We start from the raw sequence: 20,074 nt of genomic DNA, 5'->3' as shown, positions 1-20,074 counted from the left end.
CAGGGCCCTTCTGTGGGAGGCAGGAGGCCAGGTGCAAGGTGAGGGGCGGGTGGGAGGAGCAGGCTGGAGAGGCAGGTGTGCAGGGAGGGGCCCGGGACCCATCTGCCCACACCTAAGCTGGAGACCAGAGGACGACACGCGTCTCTATTGGTGTCACCCACTCGGAGGTGCTGTCTGGGACGTGCAGGGCCCCCACCCCCTGCCCTTCCCCCCCTTCTGACCCTCCCCTGTAATGCACACGTGGAGCTGGACGCCCTGACGTCCTCACTGAAGATGCAGCCAGTGCCCCCCGTGCTGTGCCCCCTGCCCCAGGCTGAAACGTCTGCACCCTCCTCAGTGGCTGGATCTGCAGGTATGGCAATCAGGTGAGAGGTCCAGAGGACACCGTGTGCTCACCTTTCTGAAACCAAGTGAGGGTAAACTTTGACCAAAGTGTTTCCCGTTGGGCTCACTGTGTGTGGCGCACAAACCTGGGCTGCAGGCTGAGAGGCACACACGTGTGATTTCCACTGTGAATGGAACCCAGCGACAGCGTGTGTGGCAGATGAGTGGGGACAGGCAGGAGGGACGCGTGCTCCTGAGTGCAGGCCTCCTGCAGACACGGATCGGGGTTGGCCCCACCTCCTACCTGGGAGGAGCCCACTCTGCTTCTCTGTGCCCTGACGTGGGGCATTTCTAGAAACACGCCACCTGCCTGACCGCCGGTGGCTGTGCCACGAATCCAATACCAGGTACCAGCACGTTTGTGATCCGAGGGCTGTGGATCATTCACAAGCATGTGAATGAACCCGCCTCACACATGCATTTTCGAGAATGGGAATAGTGAAGCAGCAGAGACGCCCTCTACGTCATACCAGGCCAGGAAAACGTTACAGCCAGAGAAATTTATTTTAAAATAGAAACATACGTACATTAAGCTTTTAAAATACTCAAATTTTAAACAAAAAGGAAAAAAGCCATTTGATCCCAGTCTCTAAGGAATAGATTTAAAGAGCCTCTTGAGTGTGTGGGGAGTGCTCGCAGACACCGCGCAGTGGCCGTGCCTGGGCCCTCCTGCGTGGTGCAGGGGTGGGTGTCTGCCCGCGGGGGCCCCTTTCAAACACAGTGCCAAGGGACTCAGGAGGTAACGGGAAACGTTCAGGTTTTGGCAACGCAGAAGATGTAATGTCCAGGGAACCCCGTCAAGAGGCCTCCGAAAACACTCAGCCGACAGCCCAGCTCCGCTGCCCAGGGGCCGACACCACACGGCCCAGGTGGGACTTAGTCTGCGTGGGGCCTCCGCTGGGGCTTCTCCTCATATGACTCCCCGAACTCGTTCACCCTGCTCTTATCCACGGGATAAAGCCTGCAAGGATGGGGGCCCATGGGCTCAGCGATGAGGACCCATTGACCCCAGCCGCCGTGGGACAGGGGCTCTGGGGTCCCCTCGTGCCTGCCTATTGTTGTTCATGTGTTTGTACCATCAGGACAGAGCTCTGTGCTCGAAGCTGGTCTGGATAGGTCCCCTGTCCCTGCCTGCTGGGCACACAGCTCTGCACTGTCTCCCTCTGCACTCGGCCAGATAGAGCTGGTGAGGAACGCGGGGACGCGCCTGGGGCTGGCTCACGCAGCCGCGGAGACTAGCTCTTCTTAACCAGGAGACGGGGGCAGTCTCTCCCATCAGCACACTGCCTCCCTCCCCATGGGATGAGCAGCACAGGCGCCTGCCACACTCACCATCGCTGGTAAAGGTATACGAGGAACACCACGTCGTCCCTGAAGCATGCCAGCCGGTGGGAGGTGGGCATGGTGATGATGAAGGCAAAGACATCATCAATGAAGGTGTTGAATGCCTGCCAGGCGGGATGGGATAGGGGGAAGGTGGGATCACGGGCCGTTGGGCTCTTTGGAAGACACCTGCCCCAGCACCTGTGCCCCAGTCACCCTCGTTACTGACTGCAAATGGCTGCTCGGTACACACCAACGTGTGGCCTCGAGTGTCCCAGCAACACCAGACAGGCAGGCGCCAAGTGCAGCAATGCGGACGCCTGCCTCGCAGTGCACGCCCCGGGTCTGCTTAGCCTGTGATGCCCAGGGAGGGCTGCCCTGCAAACATGGGCCAGGAACGCGCAAGCGTCCCTGCTTGTCAGAACCGGTCATTTTATTTCACAAGATGGAACAATACATCTTAACCCAACCTCCCATGAAAACTGCTCAACGAGCATGAGAGGCCACATGGGCCCAAGCTCCATGTGTGTGGATGCACCAGGACAACCCCAAGGGCAGGAGAGCTGGGGCATCTGTGTGGACACAGCCCCTGGTGGTAGGAGCTGGTCTGCGCACTGATACACATCACCAAAAAGAACATGGTTTTTAATTCAGGAAAACGTCTTCGACTGCTGAGACATCAGAGAACCACCGTCCTTAAGTTGTCACCACGGTGCACATGACTCAAGAGGAGACCCCCCACCACTGCCATGTGCCACTCGATGGCCGTGTAAGCACTGAGGGGGCCCCAGGCTGGCACTGACCTTGTAGGTGAAGGCCTTCCAGGGCAGGTGAGCCACCGACTTCATCTGTGGGACAGGAGAGACGCAGCAGATCAGAGAATGGCCGCGCAGGAGACAAAGGTGAGCGTGTGGACAGACCACAGTCTTACCTTGTAGTTCACGAAGAGCTGAGGCAGCATGAACAGGAAGCCGAATGCGTACACCCCTGGAGGACAGACAGCAGGCTGGGGAACTGCGGCATCTGGGCAAGAGAGCTGCTGCCCTGCAACTCAGAGCCACTCCCACCTCCGGGACACCCTCCTCTGCAGCCTGCACCAGGCCCTCAGCCGCCCAGAGAACCCAGGCCAGTCAGGGCGGCCAGACGCCCGTGCGCAGGGCCCATGGCGTGGCCTCAGGGAATGTGTGTACAGGGTCGTGTCCTGGCCCTGAACCATTTCAATGAGAGAACACACAGCCCAGGACTCTGTGGCCCGGGAAGCCCGAGTGGGGCTCCTGCAGACAAACCAGGCGTCTGGGGGCCCCCAGAGCATGAGCTGCAGGAGAGGTCCTGCCTGCACAACCTCAAACCACACGGGGTCATGTGGAGGAGCCACAAGGAACCTGCTGAGATGCTGTTGGTGAGACTGAAGCCCACCACTCACCATTGACGAAGCTGTTGATCAGCCAAGAGTACCAGCTGCAAGAGAAAGAGCACTGTCAGCGCGCCAGGTCCCACAGCCCGTCCTTCGGTGCCTGTCCCCTTGGCCAGTTGCACGGTCATGGAAGCACCCGAGCACCTGTATGGACAGCCCGTCCCCCGGAGCACAAGCACCAGGTGGTGGCCAGAGACCTGCGCTGCCAGGCGGTTTCCGTCAGAACTCTGACAACTCAAAGACCTGGGGTCCAGCCCTTGGGGTTGCATCTGCACCGGGTCCTCATGCCCCGAATGCAGCGGCCATGTGGCCTCAACCAGCTCCCCCTTGTTGGATGCATCTGCCTTTGTCCAGGACACCAGGGGCCCACCCGGGGGCTCAGTGCCCTCACTGTAGTCTGTGTTCTTGGTCTTGAGGTCCCCCCAGGGGAGGCCCTGCCATGGTCCACACAGCAAATAACAGGAGGCAGAGGTGGGCAGGCCCAGGACGGAGGCCGAGGGGCGTCCTGGGTACAGGTGCCATGGCGTGAGGCTGGGCAACGTCCTACCTCTTATACTTGATGTTCAGCAGGGAGTAGACGGCGCCCCCAATGCACAGGGGGTAGAGCAGGTAAGACAAGTACTTCATGGCCTGCCGGGGAACAGGTAACCTCTGTGAGGAACCGACTTGCAATGGGGGAAACAAGCCTAAAGGGCACCCGGGCCCAACTCCAGGGAAGTGGATGTGCGTGGTGCTGGGCCGGTGCATGCCCAGAGAACACACAGGGCCAGCGGGGCGGCCAGATGCATGTGGACGTTCTCAACAGCATCCCTCTGGCTGGGGAAAGCCCCGCGGCCTACGGCAGACCAGCAAAGGGGCCAAGGAGGACGACGGTGCACAGCTCTCTTGGGCTGTGTGCCAGCACCTTCGGGGACCCGCTTCTCTGGAGCTCCACGGGGATCCAGTAGAGCCCCAATGCAAACAGGCAGGAAGCATACCCCAGCAAATGGGTATCTGCAGCCATGCCCACAGCAGTGGGGGTGGGGGAAGCCTCAGGTCACCAGAGGTCACCAGAGTCCCAGGGACACAATGTGAGATCACAGCAACTGTGATGTGGAGACGCCCTGGAGTCTTTCCCATGTTGGGAACCTCTGCCGAGGGCATGTCACCCTCAGCCACCAACCCACCCCAATCCACCCCTGCCACCTACCTGAGTGTCATACTCCTCCGTCTTCCTCTCGGATTCGCTGTAAGTGCCAAACTGTCACAGAATTCAACACGATCCTGTTAGTGACCGGACTCCAGGCAGGCGCACCCAGCCCAACTGCGTGAAGCTCACCCCAGGTGGCGACCCTCAGTCATATCCTTCCCCACGCCATCAGAACCACCCTCGGGCCACAGTGTGTGCTGTGTGGGGCAGAAGCATGTCCCTCCGCATGTCCCCTCCCCAGGCTGCCCCCCCCAACTCTATTCCCTTAGCTTCCATAGCAAACGCACTTCCTCTGCACACCGTGTTGTTTTCACATCAGTGACTGTACAGTCACCAAGCTACTTTACAACAGGACCAACGTCCTGTCTTTGATGATTTAGAACCTGGAAAACTGGGGTGCCGTGATCCCTGAACTTCTCCTGGATAGCGTCCTCCACAGCCGAAAGCACAGCACATGAACAGACCTCAAATTCACGCCAACCCCAGCCCTTGTCTACCCAGAAGGCACAGCAAAAGCTTGTCGCGGGGTACAAAGGTCAGCCCAAGGCAGTGGCTGTTGGTCGGGACCACGGCTTGGACAGTGTACTTGGCAGCATCAAGATGGCCTGCGTGTGGGGGGTGGAGCACCTGGAGCCAGCACCCCCACGTCCCGGCCTGATGGGGGAGCCTATGCAGGCTGCAGCACTAGTGGACACAGGCCCTGCCAGGGGCCTCCACCTGCGAGCTCCCACCGACTCATCTGCTGGGGAGCTGCTATGAGCCAGAGGTCAGACAGGTGGCCAAGGGTCACCAGTCCTGAGAGTGGCATCTAACTTTAGCGCGGCAGGGAGATGCAAACAGATGCTCTGGGATGAGCACACCGGCTATTAGGCGGCAGGAGGAGGTGGGCTGTGAGGGGGGGCAGAGTCCCAACAGCAGAAACCCCCACCTGGAACTCAGGTCTCAGGCCCCTCCAGACAATGGTCATCTTCAAGGCCTTTTTCACCTTCCAGAGCTTATAACAAAGAACGAGAAACAGATGTTCAGCCTCAGACCAAGAAGTGCCCAGAACCCACCACCAGGAGGAGCCAGGCCACAGCCCCGCTGGCCCAGCTCCAGCACTCTTCGCAGCCTCCACCCGCCTCCTCTCTGTACCACGGGAGCCGGCACTCAGCCCAGCTGTCCTCCCCCAGGCCTAGGCCCCCTTCCCAGCCCACCTGCCTCCCTCCTGTTCACCAGAATCTTCTTCCTGGTGGGCACTGCGAGGCCCATGCCTCACCCCAAGTCCTGCCGTCTCCCACGTCCAGAGAACCCACCCCTTCTCATCACCTCACCAAGGTGGGACTAACAGCACAGCCACCTCTCAGCTGGCTTTCTGCACCGTGACAAGTGCAGGAAGATCCCCGTATGGAAGATCCCCATCAGTGCTCGATGGGCAGACCAAGCGCCATCTCTGACCCGACCGCCACATGTGCCAGCACCCACAGGCAGGGTCGCGGGACCACAGCTGTGGCCCAGGCTGGAACAGGGCAGTGCCGGAGCCCAGAGGAGCACATCCTGACCCACTGCCCCCTCTGTCGTCCTCATGCCTGGCCCCAAGCTGCCTGCCCCACAGGACCCCTCTTCTGAGCCCCACACAGCCAGGCTGTCACAGGGTGACACACCCCCGGCGCTCCATGTCCACACTTCCTACAGCAGCCAGCACAGCGCCAGCTGGCGGCTCTGCATCTAACACATTACGGTACATGCCACAGATAGCTGTGGGGGCGGAGAGTTTTTCTAACAGCAGCGGCAGCACCACCAGCTGCCAGGCTCTGGCACCCAAGAAACCAAAGAGCCACTCCACCCCCCGCCCCTGCGCATGCAGGGGCTATATCACTCCTGTGTCAGGGCTGGGCACAGTGCCAAGCGCAGGCCCAGGGACGCCGAACAGCTTACCTCGATGGCGGCGCCGATACCCGCAGGGACAAGCACCAGAAGGCTTGTCTGCTCGTCCAGCAGGAACAGGAAGATGACCACTGTGCTGAAGCAGCGCCAGAGCACTGGGGACAGAGAGCAGGGTGTGTGCTGCAGGGCTGGCTGTGCCCCATTCACATCCCGGAACCCCCATGCACCCCCTGCCTGCACCCCCCAACCCCACCTACCACCCCCAGCACACTCATGTCCCACCATCACAGGTATGCCCCACACCACCCCTCACGCACACCCCCCACAACCACATACATAAGGCCTCAGGTAATTCAGCCCCTCCGTCCACTAAACTGGAGTGGAGCTGGCATGGTTGTGCAAATGTCCTGCGACACTGAACACAAAGTCCCCTCAGCTACAGAAATGTGTATGTGCTACACTCGCAAACACAAGCACGTGGAAAGCACTTGGATAGTACGTGTTCTGGCAGGAATCAGGACTGGCTTCGCAGCACTCTTATGTCACCTCTTCCCACTTTCACATCAATTCTGTGATAAATTAATCACCTCCTTCTAAGACCACAGTTTACGAGATGCTATGGTTCACTGACTGGCCCTACCGCTTCCTCAGTGATTCTCACAGAAGCAGAGAGCCAAGCCTACCAGGGGATGCCAGCAGCCATCCATGGCACATTTTTGGGGACCTACAGCCCACACACAGCCAGAGCCATCTGCTGCATCCCCCTACCCCTGCTCCCTAGAAGGGCCAGGAGAACTCAGTGGGGGCCCTTGTCCACTCTGAGGACATCAGAATCTGAGACACAGATGACAAAGGGCTGCCCAAGCAGCCTACACCACCCCAGTACGCGTTATTGCCATGGGAGAAAGACAATGGCCTCTCTTGTTGAGATGCATACTTGGGCAGCCACACACACATGGGCATCAAGATCCAGCATCTGTGCCATCGCCAGGGAGGGCATGGCATCCGGCCTCCATCACCCCATCCTCTGTCTGCGGTCATGGGCCTACACGATGTTCTCTGTGACCTAGACAGTCCCTCCCCAGCTTGTAAGCGTGGAAGACACATGGGCGCCCCTCCCACAAGAGCAGGACCCCTGGCTGGCGGCTGTCAGGATAACCACAATCTTCACGTTTCAGAAGAAACCTTAAATGCGTCTTTATCTACAGCAGATATGCCCTGAGAATGGCCAAAACTCCAGAGAGCATCTACCTGCTTTGGTGGACATTCCAATCATGCTCTTCTTCTTTTTCCAGAAACTGATGTCATTTTTAAAGGCCAGGAAATCAAACAGAAGCTGGAAAAAAAAGCGCACAGCAATTTGCATCTTATGTCGCTCCTACGGCTATTTTTCACCAAGTGACAATGCAGGTGTGCACTGGACTCGGATCCCAAGGACACTCCAGATGGACACCGGGCGCCCCAGAAACCCGTGGCTTCACGCCCCGTCTACCATGCAGGAACCGCAAAGCTTCTGAGTGCAGTTGCGGCCATACACCTACAGGGACGTCCAGATACTTCCCTTGCCAGGTGCGGTTGGTTGGCTATTACCTGGAGTATCTGCCTTAAAAACACACGGCCTCGGTCGCAGACACTGGCCTTCTAATAAACACCACCATTTCCCAGCAGGCATTGGGGAGGGCTCCAGTAGGGCTTCCACGCGTGCCCTGTGGCCCACCTAGCCCACCCTTTCCCAGCCTGACCCCAAATCTAGCACCACTGCTATGACGGGGGGGGGGCAGCTTTCTTTCACCAGTTACAAGAAAAATTCCAAGAAAAGACTAGATTTCTAATATTAAAATTATCACGTAAGATTATATAATAAATGCCTCCAACGCAAAGTCCTTCAACGACCTCATGAAATTTAGATTTCTTTCCAAAATGGCCACCAAGACCAGTAGACAAAACCCCAAGTCGTTCAGGCAGCCAGGGCCCCAGGTGCAGACACCCTCTCCTGACCTGGGAGAGAGGCCCCAAGTGGGGCAGCCGGGCCGTACCACGCAGACCCCTGGCTGATGACCGCAGGCGCCCATGGAGCCACCAGCCCAGTGACCACTTACGTGAAATGCTGCGACAAAGAAGGTCAATGCTAAGAAATACAAGTTGGTGTCGACAAAAATGCCTTTGACTTCATCAGCATCTTTCTCTGAAAATCCTGAGAAGGGAAGAGAAACACACCAGAGAAGCAAGGTCAGCGACACCTGTCGCCACAGACACCACACACTCACGCGCAGATGACAGCTCCACTCAGCAGGGAAGGCTGGAGCTCACACTCCCAAGAGACCTAGGTTAAACCAGCACAGCAGGAAGTGCACAGGCTCAATCTTCCTGCTCTTGGAACTCAAGGTCACACCCGCCCCCAGGGCCCGGTTGACCAGCGGCCTCACCGAACTGCTGCAGGGAGTACACGGCATCCTGCATGTGTATCCAGAAGCGCAGCCTCCCCAGCGAGATCTTGTCATAGGACACGGTGAGCGGCAGCTCCGTGGTAGAGCGGTTTATGACCTGGAGGGATAGCAGTGACACGGCACCCTCTCCAGGGCTGGGGCCGCCCACCCGTCCCTTCCCAACAGAACCTCACACTTTACACCCGGGCCCCTCGCAGCGACCGTCTGCTCCCTGACCTGTGGTTCCTGCCTCCCCTTCACCCTCCGCCCTGCCGGGGCTCCTCCTCATGAAGCGCTCAAAGCTTCTCTGAGTCACCCCAAGCCTGTGCGTCCCTCTGTCCCTGTCTCCTTGACGTGAGTGGCACCAGGACGCACCAGGAACCTTTTTTTGTTTTGTTTTTTAAATTTTTATTTATTTATGATAGTCACACACAGAAAGAAAGGGAGGCAGAGACATAGGCAGAGGGAGAAGCAGGCTCCATGCACCGGGAGCCCGACGTGGGATTCGATCCCGGGTCTCCAGGATCGCGCCCTGGACCAAAGGCAGGCGCTAAACCGCTGCGCCACCCAGGGATCCCTAGGAACCTGCTCTTGCAGATGAGCCAGGCACCTCTCCAGAGACAAGGGGAAACCCTACTAGAGCCTCCACACCTACTAGAGCCTCCACACCTCTACTAGAGACAAGGGGAAACCCAGCGTGGGCGGAGGGCTTCCAGAGACCCTCGAGTGCAGGGTGTGGGGCTGGGCAAGCCCATCCGGGGATGGGGCCAACAGAGAGCCTCAGGAAGATGGGACCCTTGACCTAGTGCGTATGGACAAAAGGAGCTGCGGGGAGTGGGTGGGGGCCACCTCAGGGAAATCACAGGCTCTGGGGGCACATGTGGGCTGCGGCGGCCGGGTCCCAGATGCTGTGGGGGGAGGCACCCCGGCACACTGACCCCCTCCCCCAAGGAGCACCACGTCCCAAACACCACGTAACCCAGTGCTGATTCCCCCGCCTGTTGCTTGCTCAGCAGACCCCTGGCAGTGAACACAGATGTTACCAGCCCAGCAACCCAAGCATGCAGGAGCAGGACAGACCAGACACCAGGCCCAGGTGCAGAGCCACCCCACCCGGGGCAGCGCACCCCAGGCCCAAGCCCAGGGATGCCACTGCCTAAGCCCCAGAGCTGGCTGTCCCCCAGAGCTGGTGTTCATTCCAGAAAACAGCTCCCACTGACACAAAGTGTTAATGTCACCAAAAGACAACGCAGGACCACTGGCTGCCTGTGTGCTTGTTTTCGTGTCTGAGTGGCAGCACCACATCACAGGAGACCACTGAGTCCACCCGCAGCCTCCAGCCTGTCCTTACTGCCCGCACCCCTGGAAGGACAGCACCAGGGCCTCAGCAGCAGGGACCAGAGAGCACTGACCGGCGCTTCGGCAGAACCAGCATGGCCCCAGGTCTGCACCAGAGAACCAGAGAACACCCCAGAAAACAGCAGGGGACAGTGAATGCCCGCTCTGGCCTACGAGCCCTGTAGGTACAGGAGCCGGCCAGGGCAGTGCAGGAGCCCACAAGTTAGGGACTGCACAGGCCCGTCAGCAAAGGTGCAGAGTGACGGTCATTTCTGAGCTCCTCAGCCAGCAGGAGGCAGCAGAGCTGGGGCGGGGGCCCAAGTGCCGGAGCCCAGGTCAGGTGCCCCCTTTCCTGCTCACCGCTGGGTGGCTCGAGCATCTCATCTACTCCAGACTGGCTGAGCACACGGCTCCCATCCTGGCAAATGTCCACAAACGACTCTGACGTGACCAGGAGCCACAGAGCAGGGCACCCAGTCCAGCTCTGCCCAATGAGGCCAGAGAGCTCAGCTGTGAACCTTAATGACTCCCAGGACACAGACAATAGTGACTCTGCCACAGGACCGGGGACAGGGCGCCGGACTGTCTGTGAAATGTGTGGCACAGGGCCTGGTGCAGAAGCCACCTTCTGCGTGAACAGTCACCTTGTTACTGCCTGGAAGTCAGCTATTTCGCTGACCCTCCGATCCGCCCTGGGGGGCAGGGTACGAGCTCCCTTCTACTCCTGTGCTCAGCTCTGGCCAGGGCCACCCCGGGGGGGGTGGGGGGAAGGCCCAAGGGATCCAACGTGGATGGCGATACCATGTGGGGCCACCCCTAAACGGGGCAGTTTGCCCAGGGCCCTCTCTGAGCTGCTCTGCACTTCCAAGCCCAACAACCAGAGTTCAACGGAACAATGTTCGTGAGCTGTTTTCAACACTTGGCTCTCCCGTGAGCTCTTCGTACCCGCCATCCATACACCACATACAGAACCTCTCCAGATCCTTTCAGCAGAGTGGGCACCAGGGCTGGGAGAGGGAGTCAGAGGTTAACCCAGAGCGCACCCCTGCCAAGTCAGAAATGCCGCGGATTAGGCCCTGCAGGGCCAAGGGGGTGGCCACAGGCTCAGAGCCATGGCAGGCAAGAGGGAGCAACGCTTACCATGAGGTCCTTCACCCGATTGCTGAGCTGGTCAATGAACAGGATGGGGAGGTAGTGCACGGTCTTCCCTAGCTGGATCCTGGGGGAGCAAAGCAGTTCTCAAGGTCACCACGGATGCTTTCACCATTAGAGAAACCAGATGTAGCCGAGATGCCGATGTGCCTCAGGTCAGAGAGTCTCAGGACACACCTTCCCCAGGGAAGCAGAGGGCTCTAAGCAGCCGCTCCTCCCTGAAGTCACAGCCATGGGAGTGAAACCCCAGTGGCCAGAGAATACCATTCAGGGTGTCCATGAGGGACGAGCCCACCTAGGCCGGGACACGGATGGTCCAGGGATGCAGAGGGACAATGGAAATAAAAACCCACCTGTACTTCTGTACTTGTACTGAGTCCAGGGCCAGAGAATAAGAGTGGAGGACTTCTCCTAACCCTTTTGTACCTTTCAGGCATCTAATCGTGAAACTATGTTGCACATTCAAGAATGATATTTAAAATTTAAAAAGGGGAAAACTCTTGTGACAATCCCAGTCACCCCTGACATGTGAAGAAGGAAAACAAGTCTCCACAGCCATTTCTAAGAGCCGCACAACCACTACCACATGTAAATGTAATAGCAGGCTCCCCAAAGAATGGAGATGCAGGACCGTCTAAATTGGTCACACAACCTTAATACTCATGTTTAAGTAGTGCCAACAACATAAAATGATCTCAATGCCGATTTTTAAGTTAATGTAAGCAAAACAAGTTAAAGCAAAATGCAGAATCCTGACAGAAGTAATCAGTACGCAGAAAACACAAATCTCACATGGGTGCAGCACTACTTCAAGAAGAGGGACAAGGTTCGGGGTGCCCCAGGCAGCACTGCAGGCCCTGTGGGCCTCTTATCCCAGGGAGGCTCGGAGATGCAGGCATGGCCCATGCTTCTGGATTCTGGTAGGCTGGGCTCCCACAGGCTTCATCCACCCTCCACACCACTGGGATCACCTCTTTGCTGCCAGCTCAAGGAATGAAGGAGCAACGCTTGAGGCTGGGCAGGTCAACACCACCCCTGCCTCCCTGATGGGACCAGCAGCACTTACATCTTCATGTACCGATGGACGTCAGCAGGTAGGGAGGCCCCGTCAAAGACGAAGTCGTCCACCATCACATTCAGTGTTAGTCTTGGTCTCCAGTGAGAAACAGGCTCATCCAGGGCACTCGGTGGCTTCTTCTCTGCTTCTATCTGATGCTGAATGGAAGGAGTGACTCAGCAGAAGAGCCTGGTGCTGGGAGGAGGGGCACTGTCCCTGGGCCTGGTCTGGGGAGCCACCACCGCATACTGACACGGCACAACCAGGAAGCAGTGCCTTGCACAGTGTGGAGGGACCCGCAGCTGCCAGCTCCCCTAGAGGGACACCCCTCACTTCCTTCAACACGAGCCACAGGGCTGCTACGTTGCAACGTTGACCCCGCTTCAGGTCTTTGGGCTGATCTGCGTCTCAGGAATCCTGAGTAGGTAGGGGGCGTCCTGGGACATTTGCAGGAGGCATAGGGAGTTGGGACTAAGCCCTGTGTCTGGCAATGAGACTCAGGAGATCACAGCCGTCTGGAGGACAGGGGTCAGAGCTGGGCCTCCGTCCTCCACAGAGCTAGTCAGCAAGGCAGCTACGACTGCCAGGGCCATCGTCCAGATCTAACGGACACATCGTGTGCTATTGGGTCATTTACTGTGTGTCCCACCTAAAAAGACACCCGCGGTTCAGCTAAAGTAGCTTACATTAGAAATGTTTTTCCAAGTAACACTAACAGCAAACGTATACTTGGTGTTTATATGTTCCAGAGAGCCCTTCACCCCCCTAACGTCCACCACCCTGAGGCCCCAGGAAGGCACTGAGAGGCAGGGCCATACTGTCCCCATGAAAAGGAGCCGAGGGACTCTTTGCAAGTAGCCACGGCATGGAGCGCCTCACGGACACTCCCTGGAGAGCTGCCACATTCCTCATTTCTAAAGGACCTCACCTTCTGTTGCACACAGACCTGAGCACCAGAATTCCTCTGCTTTATCCACAGCTTTGTTAATAATCACCCAAGACAACTCTAGTTTCCCTGTACACGCAGTGTTCTATGGAGATACAAAATGTGTCCCACTCAAGTCCCTCTTTCATGATCATGAGGGACAATGTCAGCACTGGAGAGTCGGCCTGCTGTCTGCATGGTGCAGTGAGTCTCCCGGCTCCACCCAAGGTCGGCGGCTGAGCCTTGCAGAAGGGACACCCCATACCCCACTGGGGCGCACACGTGCTCCCTGCAGGTGGAGGGGGCCCAGAGCCTGAGAAGTAATCTATCACTGGATTAAACTGTATGTGACTAACTTGGCACAAAAGTTATCTGCAAACCCAGGGGAAGTGATTTAGATGAAGAACAGGGATGCACGCCTGTTACGTCAAACTGCTTCACTTCCTAGGGGTTGGTCCAGTTCCAGACACACTGCACATGGAGAAACCCGTGTGTGTGAATTCCACGGGGGCGAGCGCAGGCTTCATCCGGTCAGTGGCCTCATGCACTCACCTGCGTAGTGGATTCCCCAGTGAGCAGATTGACCTCTTCTGGCTTGGGAACCATGTAGGTCGTCAGTGGGCTCACCAGGTGCACCTGCTTCCCGTCATGCCACGGGAGAATGCCAGCATGATGGAGGAAGATGTAGGCATACAACGTCCCATTGTTTCTAGTTTTCTTTGGTACAGAAACATTAACTGTCCTAAAACAAAAGAAATGACCGTTTTCTAACTGCGAGCACCTGTACACACAGGGCAGACTATCCAAATATCTTTGTAAGTTATGCGGTTTCAAACTAACTAATTTAGATTAGAAAGACTACCAGTGAAACCCAGGACTTATGAAATCCTTGGCACCGGCTTTCACACACCCGAGCACTGCATACATCTGCACTGCTGCCTCTGTTTCTTGGTGCTCAGTGACGTCGGGGCTGTGGTGGCCAGGCAGGCAGAAGCCGACCTGAGCTCACCGCGTCCCTGAGCACTGCACTGCACTGTCTCTCGCAGCTCTTGCACGGGGCGGGCTGGCCAGAGGACCTGCCTTCTACAATCCCGTCACTCCTGACACCTCCCTGGCCACTTAGAGGAAATACAGACTCCTTGTTGGCAAGCAAATTGTTTTTTCTTCTTTTTAAGATTTTATTTGTTTATGAGAAACAGAGAGAGAGAGAGGGAGGGAGAGGCAGACACACAGGCAGAGGGAGAAGCAGGCTCCCCGCAAGGACACTGATGCGGGGCTTGATCATGCCCTGAGTCAAAGGCAGATGCTCAACTGCTGAGCCACCCAGGTGCCCTGCAAGTTGCTTTTTAAATCATATCCGTGCAAAGTCCTGTAACTGGGACCACATAACAAATACAACTTCTAAAAGTCACTGCGTATTCTAGCGTTTATGTCTCTATACTTACATTTCCCTTAACTATGGTCTCCTACAAAACCTTCTCCTCTGCCCTATTTCTTCTCGGTACGGAGACCTAAGAGCTACGTCAGCTACGAAGAAACAAGCTGTCTGCTGTGGGAAACTGCCAACCCTTCTGCGGCCACAGTCACCCCTGGCTCATTGCTGGAAACTGTGCATCCCGTGGCCAGCGCCTGGTGAAGCTACCTCCTGAGTGGGCGAGTCCTCCTCGGCGGCTGGCGGCTCCCCCTGGGCCGCGGGGAAGGCGTCCCACCACTGGCAGCCCAGTACTGACGGCCCTTCTCCGCGGCACCCCGGGAGGTACCGGCGCTACCCTTCCCTCCGCCTCACCCGGTGGCTGGCCCCAGGCCCACCCGCTTACTTCTCAAATTTTGACTCCACGTCAAAGTCTTCCACGTTCAGGACCAGGTCCACGTTGTTCTCAGCACCGAGGTTGGACCGCGTGGTGGTGTAGACACTGAGCTGGAAGGGCCATGGGGGCAGGGTCAGCGGGTAGGGAACACCCCACTGAAAGGAGGGCCACTCCCACCTCCGCTCCAGGCAGCAGAAAGCCCCGACTGGGCTCACAGAGCTGCGTGGCCTAGCGACACCGCGCAGGGGCCCCCGCCCCGGCCCCGGCCCCCGCCCCCGCCCCGGGCCGCGCCGCCGCCGCGCCCCGCGCTCACCTGCAGCTTGGGCCGCCGCGCCAGGTAGGGCTGGATGCAGTTGCCGTCGCGGGCGCACGGCCGGGTGTAGACGATGCCGTACATCACCCAGCAGGTGTGCACCACGTACACCACGAACACGCCCACCACCAGGCTGGTGAAGGAGCTGCGGCCGCTCCACATGGCGCCGCCGCCCCCCGGGCCGAGCGCGGCGCCCTCCCCGGCCCCGCCCGGCCCGCCTCGCAGCCGCGGGCCCCGCCGCCCGCCCGGCGCGCTGCCGGCCGCTCCGGCCTCCGCTCACGCGAGAGCCGCCGCGCGCCGCCGCCACCGCCGCGGGGGAACGAACGCGCCGCGCGCCGCGGGCCGCCGGCCGCCCTGCATGCTCCTGCCGCCCTCCGGCAGACCTGTCGCCGCGGGATTCGCCGGCCGCCGGCCGCTTCCGGGTCCCGTGCCGCCCGCCGGAAGTGGGCGGGCCGCGCGGCCCCCTGGGAAACGCAGTCCTCCAAACGTCGCACACGCACGCACGCACGCACGCTCGCGTCCGGGGCGCGTCGCACGCTGGTGACGTCTCCTGCCCGCGCCGTCCTCCTGGACGCCTCCTGGCGTGCCTCGCGGGGTGCGGGCGCTGGGCCCTGGGCTTGTCGAGGACCGGGGGAGACCTAAGGGGGACGGGACGCGACGGGACGGGACGGGACGGGGCCGGGGCCGGGGCGGCGGCGGGGTCTCGTAGGCGGTTCCCGCATCCGGGCCCGGGGCTGGAGGGTCCGCGCGGGCTGAGCGCGCTCGCCGGCCGCGCCGGACCCCGCGGGGGGCGGGGTGTTAGCACGCGGGGGCGGGGTGGCGGCGGGGCGGGGTTACGCGCTGCTCTCGAGGCCCTTCCTTTTTTTGGAGTTGCGGCAAAATAAAAAGTTGGAGAGTCCGTAGACTCGCGAAGCTCGAAGGCCCGATTTCGTGCCTTTGCATGTGCACCCCGGGGGCATCCGGAGGAACCACGAAGCTCCTGGAACCCCTGGGTCTCGGTGCAGAGCAGCGGGTGCGGGGGGCGGACCCCCGTCGTGCCCCCCTCCCCCAGCGGAGAGCAGCCGGGTTGGCCGGCACACGCCCGTGCTCCGCCTGCGTCCCTCCAGGCTCGGGGACCTCGAACCCTGAGCTCAGCGGACCCCCCCCCATACCGTGGCCGCGCTGCCAACGCTGTTCTTTTCTGTGTTGACTGCGATCCAGAACCCGTTGGGCTGTAATGGGAACGGGGGTGCTGTTCGTGTTCTCGGGGGAGGGGGCGCATTGCTTCAGGTGGGGTCGGGACGCGGACTTGAGGCAGGTGGCGCTGCGGGGGCGGGGCAGGCGTCCCGGGAGCCAGGGGCTCGGCTGGGTGCAGGGGGCTGACGCCCCCACGCCTAGTCATTCTCCCGTGGAGCCCATCTGGGCCTGTTGGCTCGGCCCGCCCCCCCCCCCGCCCTTCCCTCTCCCTCCTGCTCTCTGCGTAGCAAGCCCGTGTGAGATCCACCCTCCTTACCAGCGCTCTGCCCGGTGGCCAGGCTAGTCGCCTGCGTGTCACCCCTGCGGGGCCCGGCGGAGCCAGGCTGCCTCTCCACCCGCCCCGCTGCTGTCGGGGCTCTGGTCCGTGCAGGGCAGGAAGGAAGGCCCCAGGCCTCCTCATCTTCAGGGAACACAGGTGGATTCCCACCCCACACACACGAGGGGATGGCTGGCTCCACGGGATGGGGGTTCTCCTGGAATCCAGGGGGCCAGGACGCAGCCGGGCCTCAGGAAGGAGCTGCGGAGCCCCAGAGCCCTGAGGTTCCTGTCCCCTTCCTTCTCCCTCACCTTGAACTCTATCCCAGGTGCACACTCATTGCAAGCAGGGATGACGCGAAACCGCAAAACTGGGCGTCCTGCTGCTCTTGCATGTAGAAGCTGATGCAGGCAGGTCGGGTCCAGGGTTCCCCGGGGCTTCCTGAAGGAGCAACCAAGACCATCCCTGGCCCTATATGGGCAAGCGTTTGGGCCAGAAATGGAACGCGAGCCAGCAGGAGGTGAATGCAGAGTTCATTGAAGGGATAGAGAGAGTGCCAGTATGCAGAGTCTGGGACTCTTGGAGAGGAAAGGAGGGAGTCTCATCTTTGTCTAAGGTCCAGGGTTTTTATTGAGGATGGTGGTGTGCTGTGTGCGTCCTCACAGGCTTCCAGATGTCCTTCCCAAGTCCATGAGTCCCTGGAGCTGGGGGTCTGGAGTACACGTATGTTTTCATCTGGTCGTTGTCTCCTGCTGCTTCCTTACATGTTATATGTTCTAGAGATATCACTAACTGCTTATCCCTTACAGGGAGGATGTGCCCTGTTTGCAGCCTGGGGCTTGTGTAAAGTGCCAGGGCAGGTCCTAGCAAGAAAAGAAGCCAGAAGAGGAGCGAAAAACAGATTTGCATGGAGTCCTTCAGTTTCGCTATCTCAAAGCTATAAAAAGATCTTGCGAAGCTTTCTGGAAGGTCAGATACAAACTCCATGCTGTGCAGGGACTTGGAACTGACCTGGCTTCTGGGCTGCTTCCATGTCTTGGCTGCTGTAGATAATGCTGCTGTACACACTGGGTGCATGTGCCCAGTGGAGTTTGTATGTTTGTGCCCTTCAGGTAAATACCCAGTAGTGCAATTGCTGGGTGCTAGGGGAGCTCTGTTTTTGACTTTTTGAGGACCCTCCACACTGTTTCACAAAATGCACCAGTTTGCATTCCCACCCACAGTGGACAAGGGCTCCCCTTTCTCACATCTTCACCAACACTTGTTTCTTGTGTTCTTGGTCTCAGCTCTCGTGGCAGGTGTGATCACCGAGGTTCTGGTCTGCGTTTCCCTGATGCCGAGGGATGTGGAACATCTTCTCATGTGTCTTACTCATCTGGACATCTTCTTTGGAGACATGTCTGTTCATGTCTTCTCATTTTTTAATTGGGTTATTTGTTTCTTGGGTGTTGAGTTTGCTAAGTTCTTTATATATTTTGGATACTAACCTTTTATTGGATACGTCATTTGTAAATACCTTCTCCCATGCTGTAGGATGCCTTTTAGTTTTGTTGACTGTTTCCTTCACTGTGCAGAAGCTTTTTATCTTGATGAAGTCCCAATAGTTTATTTTTGCTTTTGTTTCCCTTAACTACAGAGAAATCTCTAAAACCAATTTTGAATAAAGTAGACGCGAGGGCATGTGTTTATGCTGTCTGGGCTCCTTTGTGCATCCCCTGGCTCTAGCTGCTGTTTGTTCCTTTGGCCTCCTTGGCTTCCGTTAGCACTTCTCATGCAGACCCATTGCTGTTTGGTTCTGTCAACCATTATTTGTAGGAAAAAGCTTTTAATTTGCTTTTCTTTTTTTTAATATGTATATATATATATATATTTTTATTTATGATAGTCACACAAAGAGAGAGAGAGAGGCAGAGACATAGGCAGAGGGAGAAACAGGCTCCATGCACTGGGAGCCCGACGTGGGATTCGATCCGGGTCTCCAGGATCACGCCCCGGGCCAAAGGCAGGCGCTAAACCGCTGCGCCACCCAGGGATCCCTTTTTTTTTTTTTTTTTTGGAATATATTTTCACTAATTACGGAGTCCCAGGTGGATGGGCATGTTTTCTTCAGTATGTCGAAGCACACTGTTCTCTTGTCTTCTAGCTTGGGTTGTTTCTGATGAGAAATAAGGACATCCCTATTCCTGCTCCTCGGTATATAGTGTGTCCATTTCCTCCATCTGTTTTTGATTTTTTTTCTAAGAAGCCATTGGTTTTAATGTGTGAATTTCATCAATTTTTAAATTTTCTTTTTTCTTTTACTTTTTTAAAAATTTCATCAAATTTGAAGATGTTGTAGCCAAGATGTCTTGCTTGCCTCCTCTTCTGTGGCCCTGGCTGTACATACCTGAGACGGCTTGCTGCTGTTGTGGTGTAACATGAGGGTCTGTGCATTTCTTCAGCTTCCCCCCTCCATGCTTAGGCTCAGACGCTCTCTAAGGTTACTTATCCAGGGGCACTGGTTTCCTTTTTTCCCCCTGTAGTTTGCAAACTGCTGTTAAGCTCATCTTGTGACTTTTTACTTCAGATGTTATATTTTTTGTTTCTAGAAGTTCCACTGAGTTTTAGAAATTTTTGTACATCCTGGAGGAAACATCATATGGTAAATAGAGATATTCCTTTGGTGTTTGTACAGGTGCACATTTCTCCACTTTGTGGCTGCCTCAGTGTGTTCAGCTACCTTCATCCAGGCAGACCTGTGAGTTGTTTCCAGCCTTTAGCTGTTAAAGCCTAAACCTTGAACATTCATCATCCTTCCCTTCCTTCCTTCCCTCCTGCCATCGTATCTTTGGGACAGATCCTCAGCAGTGGGGTTGATTGAAATGATAAATGTATGTATATGTTTCCAGCCATTGCCAGATGCCTACCCCCGGGTGGTGTCCTGCTTGTATTGAAGCCCCGAAGTAGGAGGAGGTCTGTTTCTCCTGAGCTCTGCCATCAGAGGGCAGTGTCAGACCTCTGGGGTTATGCCAGTTTGCTCCGTGAGATGTTGTTAAGTTAGTCGTTTTTGTTTCTCTGATGATGAAAAATAACTGGCTTCTCACGTGGAGCAGGAGCTGTGGTCCTCCCGGGTCCCATTCAGTGCTGGGCTGGAGTGTTTTATGAGCTCAACGAATAACCGCCAGCACGGTCCATTCCTCTCAGTGCTGATGTGGGACAGGCTCTGCAGGATTCGTTCAGGAAAAATAAGATCCCATTAAGTGAATTTATGGGTTTGGGAAACTCAAAAATGCAGTTGAAAAAAAAATGCAGTTGAGTTGCCATCTATGTACAAATATTAGAAATTAGACAGTTACCAGAGGTCGTTGGGGTGAGCACCCAACTCTGCATCTCCTCTGGGAGCAAGCC

At 57.5% G+C, this 20,074-nt stretch overlaps 1 protein-coding gene across 1 annotated transcript; it reads right to left on the bottom strand.

Annotated features, from left to right (window-relative positions):
• Positions 1–865: 865 nt before the first annotated feature.
• CLPTM1L (CLPTM1 like) lies at positions 866–15,431 on the bottom strand. The gene is made up of 17 exons (XM_055308392.1): positions 15,196–15,431; positions 14,892–14,992; positions 13,627–13,816; positions 12,159–12,307; positions 11,081–11,159; positions 8,603–8,720; positions 8,276–8,370; positions 7,428–7,512; positions 6,228–6,331; positions 5,239–5,304; positions 4,311–4,361; positions 3,669–3,751; positions 3,131–3,165; positions 2,639–2,694; positions 2,511–2,555; positions 1,717–1,832; positions 866–1,345 (listed from the first exon to the last, which is right to left on the bottom strand). The coding sequence occupies exons 1-17, from the start codon at positions 15,355–15,357 to the stop codon at positions 1,261–1,263; spliced, it is 1,620 nt and encodes a 539-aa protein (XP_055164367.1). The 5' UTR covers positions 15,358–15,431; the 3' UTR covers positions 866–1,260.
• Between the last annotated feature and the right edge of the window lie 4,643 nt (positions 15,432–20,074).

This window comes from Nyctereutes procyonoides, unplaced genomic scaffold, assembly GCF_905146905.1.
Source record: "Nyctereutes procyonoides isolate TBG_1078 unplaced genomic scaffold, NYPRO_anot_genome, whole genome shotgun sequence".
NCBI lineage: Eukaryota > Metazoa > Chordata > Mammalia > Carnivora > Canidae > Nyctereutes > Nyctereutes procyonoides.
The sequence above is the reverse complement of the archived record's forward strand: the minus strand, read 5'-3'. Positions and strand labels throughout refer to the sequence as shown.